The sequence below is a fragment of the Sus scrofa genome, chromosome 1 (genome assembly GCF_000003025.6).
Source record: "Sus scrofa isolate TJ Tabasco breed Duroc chromosome 1, Sscrofa11.1, whole genome shotgun sequence".
NCBI classification, from domain to species: domain Eukaryota; kingdom Metazoa; phylum Chordata; class Mammalia; order Artiodactyla; family Suidae; genus Sus; species Sus scrofa.
Window position 1 is genome coordinate 255206927 of NC_010443.5, and position 7770 is coordinate 255214696.

A 7770-nucleotide genomic window follows, 5' to 3' on the forward strand; every position below is an offset into this window, starting at 1 on the left:
TCCATGAGACAGTCATGCCTGTATTCCAGAAAGGTGAAGTTCATGAAGATAAAAGATACCATGGTTCCGGATTAAAGGAAACTAGAGGAGTTCCCATCGTGGCACAGTGGTTAATGAATCTGACTAGGAACCATGAGGTTTTGGGTTCGATCCCTGGCCTTGCTCAGTGGGTTAAAGGTCCGGTGTTGCCATGAGCTGTGGTGTAGGTTGCAGACGCGGCTTGGATCCAGTGTTGCTGTGGCTCTGGCGTAGGCCGGTGGCTACAGCTCTGATTGACCCCTAGCCTGGGAACCTCCATATGCTGCGGGAGCGGCCCAAGAAATAGCAAAAAGACAAAATAAATAAATAAATAAATAAATAATAAAAAAATAATAAAAATGATAAGATGCAATTTGGAAGTGATACTCCCTGGTAAGGGGGAGGGGAAAAGAAGAAGGACACAGGCCTTTGATGTCACCAGACTTTAATTGGAGGCAGCTCCTCCGCAGTGGCTTTTCTGGGAGCTGAAGTGATTCTCGCTGGTGGCCCAGGGGGTGGTTCAGACATCTTCTCCTCCTCTGGGGGAGTTTCCGAATCGGTCTTCATGGCCCCTGTTCACCGCCTCTTCCTCCTGGAGGCACTCCAGCAGCCATGCAGCTTCAAAGATCTGCGAGGGGGCAGCCGTCTAGAATGTTCAGGGTCTCCCAATGCGGCACGGCGGGTATGGCCAGTGATCCTGGGAGTAGCGGTTTAGGTTTCTCTTGTGAAAACCTCTTTTGGAAACATGTGAATTCACATCTGAAAGAAGAAAGGAAACAAATTACACCGAGTGAAGCCTTGGCTTTTGGCCTGGCTGGACTGCTCCATCACCTCCATCCCTGATCCCTGTCCGATGGAGAACACTGTGTAAGCCACGGGGACTGTGGCCTGGGGCACTCTGGTACCCCGTCGGAGCATCCAGTGACAGCAGGGTGTCTTGCAAAGTGCACTGGCCTGGAAAATAGAAGAATTGGGTCCATCCTGGTTCTGACACTAACAATCACCCTGCTGGGCTTTTGCAAAGTCCCTTCCTGCTGCGGCTCTCAGGCTTCTCTATACAACCAGAGGTGTTTTGTTTTTGTTTTTGTTTTGTTTTGTTTGGGGCCACATCTGCAGCATATGGAAGTTCCCAGACTAGGGATCGAATCAGAGCTGCAGCTGCCAGCCTACGCCACAGCCACAGCAATACCAGATCCTTAATCCACTGAGCGAGGCCAGGGATCAAACTTGCATCCTCATGATTACTGCTGGTTTGTTACTGCTGAGCCGCAACGGGAACTCCTAGAGGTATGTTTTTCATTCTGTTCCATGGAGCCCTGTGGTGGGAGGGGAAGGGATATGGAGGGGGTAGGTGAGCTAGTGGGGCTCCCAGACCCCCATCCTGAATTCAAGGAAAACAGGATGCTTTTTATAGAAATTTGACTCAGATTTTGTTTGCCAGGAGCATTTAGAGAATTTTGAGGTGGGCTGGCTAATCCTTACCTCCCAACAGCCAGCATCATGGGGTGGTTGTGACCTATGCCAGGTCACCTGGGCACAGCATTGGTACCTTATCAGTGGGGCTGCATTTCTTCTTCCTGGCTATGGCTACTGCCCAAGATCCAGAGGCATTTCTCCCCCAAACGGACTGTGCTCAGTCCACAAGCATTTTCTGGCACTTCACCTGCCATGAACCTGGCTGAGTTTGGGGGAACAAACCCAACCAGGAATTTACTGTCTGCTGATTGAAGCTGACATTGAGCAAACAATCATACACAATGCCCATATGAGACGATGCCACCAGGGATTACGAGTAATGTATGGACCTGTCTTCTTTCCTCCCAGGCCCTCTGCTCCTTGTGTAATTCGCAGCTCAGAGGATCATGCACGCAAGTCTTAGACCCCTGGACTCTGTTCAGTGTGTTCTCGATGTGACTGCAGCTGCCTCAGGGAGTGATTCTGCTTCTCCTGTCACCCCACTTAGCTTAGCTCAATATCAAATTGAGGTTTGGTCATTGGGACCAGGCCCCCTCCCCCAGAGGTTCCTGGTCAGCATTAGGACCCCAGTGTGAAACTCACCCTCAAACTCACTGCTGCTGAAACAGGAGGCTGTCTTCCCTGGACGGATCAGGCATTGTCCTGGGACAATGCAGGGCGTTGCGCTTTTGTGCTTGGGATTTTGTCCATCAAGTTCATCCTTCCGCAAACCTGGCAATGGTAATGCCATGTGGTCATGAGGGAAGACTCAGGGAAGATGGTGGAAGTGAGGGTGTTTTGCTAAATCTGGAGCAGTGCATGTGAACCAGCGGTGGCTATTATGGTATGGGGAGTAACTGCACCTGTATTATCTAGTTTTTTGAGTCTTCCCCTCATAGGCAGAAACTGGATTCAAAATATGTATTCTTTTTAAAATATGAAATATGCTTTTTTCCTGTTTATAAAGATAATGAATATCCATTACAGAACAGCTAGGAAATATCAAAGAATATGAAATAGGAAAAGAATGTTTTAAAAACCCCTTCCCTTAGCAATTATCACAGTCCCAGTGTTTGCCTATGCATATTTTTAGAGATATATATATTATGCGTGCATTTTACTTTGTACATATCAACGTTTTTCTCATGCCATTAAACTTTAAGAAATAATGGTTGGAGTTCCCATCGTGGCTCAGTGGTTAATGAATCTGACTAGGAACCATGAGGTTGCGGGTTCGATCCCTGGCCTTGCTTAGTGGGTTGAGGGTCTGGCGTTGCCATGAGCTGTGGTGTAGGTTGCAGACATGGCTCGGATCTGGCATTGCTCTGGCTGTGGTGTAGGCCAGTGGCTACAGCTCCAACTGGACCCCTAGCCTGGGAATCTCCATTTGCCATGAGAGCAGCCCTAGAAAAGGCAAAAAGACAAAAAAAAAAAAAAAAAGAATAAAAAGAAATAATGGTTGCATGTTATTCTATTTTATGGATAATTCAGGATTTATTTAACCAATGTTCTATTGTTGGGCGTTTAGACTGTTTTCAAGTTTTGCTATCATAAATACCATTGTGATGAACATTGTTGTCTCTAAGGCTTTGTTTCAATATATACTCCTAGAGCCTTATGCGTATAACGTACACTCTTGTCAACAGGCTAAGCTGTGTTCTATAATAAACAACCCTGAGCCTTCTTAGCTGTATACCTTGAACGAATGGCTTCACCTCTCTCTATCCCTCTTTTTTCAGATCTGCAAAATGACACATCATTTCTGGATAATCTGGACCACTTCTTAGAGTCATTATAGGGATTAAATAAGATCACTTTTCTAGTATGTAAGCTCTGCAACAGTAGGGAATTTATCAGATCACAGCTGGGTCCCTTATGCCTAGACAGTGCCTTGCATATGATCAAGGCTCAGTAATTATCATTATTATCTTGGGAAAAGGGACTGATGTTTTTAAGGTTCTTGGTTTTTATCATGAAATTATTTCCAGGGGAAGTATTTTAAAGTCTTCCCTGTGGATTTCTGGCAAAATATGTCATGAGAATTTTCTTCCTTGCCATTGAACTGTCCCATCTCTTTGTGGGACCATTCTAGCTGCCCGACTAGCCTCCTTGACCCCACTACTTGCTGCCTCACTATGTGTTGGTCAGTCCTAGCTTTGCCTGATCTTGACAATAATGCTGTTTTGTTTTTGTTTTTTTTTTCTATCTGAAACTGCTGATTTTGATCCCTGGCTTCTCCACTATGACCTTTTGTCCTGGATCATCAAGAAGGGTGTCATTAAAACTGAAGGCCTTCTCTCTCTCTCTCTCCCCTGCTACATAGTAGCCTTGGAAGCCATGTGTTCCAAATGCACTGGCTAAAGATGAAAAGGGGATGGTTGATGTGTAACAGACTTTGCATGAGCAAGAGATACACTTTCCTTGTTATAAACCATTGAGACTTAAAGGCCTATTTGTTTTAACAGCAGAGCCTATCCTACCCTGGCCAATACCCCTATACAACAGTTTCCATTTGTTGGCTTTTGTTGAATGCCTGCTTTGCACAGGCCCCAGGCTCAGTGCTTCTAAACATTCTCTCATGCAGTACTCCCAATGATCCTGAAAAGTAATAGTACAGTATAGGTATCCCCATTTTACAGGTTAGGACACTGAAGCTCAGAGTGAGAGGGTAACTGACTTGCTCAATTCTGTGAGCAGAGCTGATTGGAGCTAGCCCCAGTCCCAAAGGCAGGGATCTTAACCATTATCTTTATAGTCTATAGACAAATGCTGCTCAAACTGTAATGTACATTCAGGTTTCCCCACAGGTCATGTTAAAATGCAGGTTCTAATTCAGTAGTTCTGAGTAGGGTCTGAAAGTGCAGTTCTAACAAGCTCCCAGGTGATGGTAATGTTACTGGTCCATGAATCACACTTTAAGTATCAAGATTTTAAACTCTATTGTTTATCAATTTGGGTACTTAACCACCCCATCTTCTCCTCATTTTATGTTGGAATTTTTCACTCAAAGGCTGAAGGAATTCTGAGGGTATCTCAGCAGGAGGGGGATAAGCAAAATGAGTTCTCCAGAGGCCGGGCAGGTGCCTGTTACCTACCATGCTTGGGCGGCTGAAGCTCTTGGGTTTGACTGGGGGTCTTGCCGTCATCTATGGTACTGGGCTCCTCACAGTATTTGCAGCATAAACAGAAGATCTTCAAGGCCAGGTTTTGGTGGGCTGCTGTATGAAGTGAAGGAATGGGGGCCTTGGGTTCTGGGCCCTGAATTCCATATGCCCTACTGGAAATTCACTGTGATGGAGGTCATACAGGTTCAGACTCTCCCAAGGTATAGCTCTCCCCCATAGCCAGCAGGTCCAGACCCTTCACCCTAGGTTGCTCTCTCTCTTAAGGCCACTTTCTCTATTTCATACAAAATTTCTTACCCATGGAAAAGAGTCGACACCTCTATCCTTCCAGCTTTGCTTGCAGGGGGACCTTACTGAATCAGCTGATCTTGAATTTGAGCCCCGTTCCTTGGGCAGGGTTGTTTCCTAAATAAACAGAAGACCAAGGGTGAAAAATGCCAGTCCTTTACCTGTGCTTACATTCCAGGTAGGACCTCATTATGGCAAAACCCCAGCCCACGTAGAAATACACATGATCGTGTTGGCTTTTAGAGAGATCTGTATTCCACCCCATTTCTAGGGATATATTCTTGGGGGGGATTCCTTAACCTTCTTAAGCCTCACTTTTATCACCTGGAAAATGGGAATAACAGTGCCTCCTTTGCTGAAGTAAGGGTTTGAACAATCAAAAGTGATCCCTGTGGTTCTAGGTACACAATGTGCCCAGTCAGTGGTCATTCCATTTCCTTTCCCTTCCCTTCATGATGCTCATTGGCTCCAAACTATTCTGGCTGGTCCAGGTCCCACAAGGACATGGTAATGAGGCACAGTCTTGTACATGTAGTTCCTGGTTCTGCTGCCCAGCTGCTATATGGCTTTGAGTAAGTCCAAGCTTGTCTCTGGGTCTCAAGGCCTCATCAGTGATAAGAGGAAGTTAGGTTAGATGAGCTCTTCAAGGCTCTTCCTAGTTCTGATGGTCTAGAAGTATAAGGCCTGGTTTTCATCCCAAACTCCTCTCATTGTGTATCAAATTTTCCAGGTCTCCGAATACTTCCTGTTCTCCCCTCCCCCGACTGTAGGAAATCCTCATCATACCCAGCTCTCACTGTGTGAGTTGTCTCATTCATAGGCATTTGCTTTTCACTCTGTTGCTATACTGTCCAAGCCACCATCATCTCTTGCCTGAATTATAGCAATCTTACCCTTGACTTCTTTTACCCTTGACTGCTTAATAATACAAAATCTCTGATTTTCTGCACATAAGTTATTCAAGATAGCACAGTGTGTATACTGTGCCTAGATATACCCAGCAGACTAGTTACATCCCACTGACTAAACACATACAGATGTCCCCACTGCATGGGGTCCTTGGACCAAGAGGAATGACTTTATTTTATGACTTTATTTTCTTTAATGACTTTATTTTCTTAGGATTTATAAACAAATAGAAATTTATGGAGTTACCACTGCGGCTCAGTGGAAAGGAACCCAACTAGTACCCATGAGGACACAGGTTTGATCTCTGGTTGCTCAGTGGGTTAAGATCCAGCGCTGCCGTGAGCTGCAGTGTAGGTCACAGATGTGGCTCAGATCCCTCATTGCTGTGGTTGTGTAGGCTGGCAGCTGCATCTCTGATTGGACCCCTAGCCTGGGAATTTCCATATGCCACAGGTGTGGCCTTAAAAAGATTTTTTAAAAAAGAGAGAGAGAGAGAGAAAGGTTGAATAGATTCCTGGACCCTTTCAAAGAACATTCTGGGGTAGATCAATAGCTTAAGTAGAAGGAGCCTTTTCTTCTTGCAAAGACTCAGACCTGAAGTAGGGGACTTTAGTATGATAAATTTGAATGTTGAAATCTCAACTTTGATCTCATTATTTTCAAATAGTCCTAAAAATTACCTAGAAATTAAATAATCTTATGGCCCCTTGGATAAAACAAGTCGCTCCTGAAATGAAAACAGGGCCAAAAGTTTCTCTGTTCTCAGAGAATATGGAGCCTGTGGATGAAGACAGTTGTATATTCTTTGAGCAGAAAGACCGTTGGAAGAACTTATGCTTCTTAATGGCCAAAGGACAGCTGTCTAAATCTGTCCAAGGATGCCACTCTAAGAACTTAGCACTCAACATTTTCCTGCCCTTCCCCTAAACTCCTAAGGAAAATTGTTGATACATAAATGTTAGCAATAAAACTGCTTGATTGTTGACATGGTTTATTTCTTACGGGGACATCAGACTCTTCAGTGCCAACAAGGATTAAGGCTGACTGTTCTTTGTGATGAATACATGGACCAAGTGCGTACCTCCTCAGCAAGGGGAAAAAAAAACCCTTCATGGGGTCACCAACACCCCAGACTTCTGAGGTCAGCGACCCTGCCAATAGAGGTGGACAACACAGATGCTCATTTTCCTTCACCTTGGCTGACATAATACATAATACAGCTCCCACCCTAGGGCACCACTGACCAATCGAAAATCCTTAGCTCAAGTAACTATGGATAATAGAATACCTTTGGATTTTATTGTGGCTAATCAGGGGGAGTATGCACTGTTACCATCACTTCATGTTGCTCCTTGATTAATACCACAAGTAAAGTTAATCTATATCTAAGCCCAAAGAAAAGACAACCTAACTATTTCAGGTAGACCTAGGGTATCATTTTGAGATTTATCTTCTTGATCATGCCTGGGAAATCATGGGCTATAATTCTAAAGCGCCTTCCAGAACTCTTTTTAAAAGTACTTTTAATTATTATTGTTTGCCTCACAGTCATTCATTGGCTGTTGTCCAGAGAGTTGAATACTTTTATGTAGCAACTGGCCCAGCATCTAGTTCTGCAGATGATTTAGAGACAAAAACAACGGGCTGGCTGATGCTCAAACTGAATATCAGATTTCTATAAGTGGAAAAATGGAACTGTGTCTTCAAGGAATGTCAACAACAGTGGTCAAGATCCAGATAATCCCCGAGGGGTTCTCCTGCAGCTTTGGTTGAGGGAGAGCGGAGCTAGGGAGATTGAGAATAAAAAAGGAGTTCCCATGCTCCTCAGTGAAGACCGATTGCCCTGGAACCATGGTAATCATCATCAGAACCTGTTTAAACCCATTTAATCTATTAATAAGCTTTTACCCTGATGACCATTCTCCTGAAAGCAATAGACAGACAGGAGTTATATTGTCACGGGCGATGGTCTGCC

The 7770-nt window shown here is 44.6% G+C and overlaps 1 protein-coding gene across 1 annotated transcript; it reads right to left on the minus strand.

The window, feature by feature from the left end:
• On the minus strand, window positions 447–4910 carry TEX48 (testis expressed 48). Its single transcript, XM_021068051.1, has 4 exons — window positions 4896–4910; window positions 4569–4691; window positions 2077–2205; window positions 447–777 (listed from the first exon to the last, which is right to left on the minus strand). Exons 1-4 carry the CDS (start codon window positions 4897–4899, stop codon window positions 674–676), a joined length of 360 nt encoding a protein of 119 aa, XP_020923710.1. The 5' UTR covers window positions 4900–4910; the 3' UTR covers window positions 447–673.

Coding starts and splice junctions, on each gene's coding strand:
- TEX48 (XM_021068051.1), bottom strand. Junction 2,206..4,568: donor GCTTCAGCCGCCCAAGCATG/GTAGGTAACAGG, acceptor TACCATTGCCAG/GTTTGCGGAAGGATGAACTT. Junction 778..2,076: donor CAGCAGCAGTGAGTTTGAGG/GTGAGTTTCACA, acceptor TTCTTCTTTCAG/ATGTGAATTCACATGTTTCC.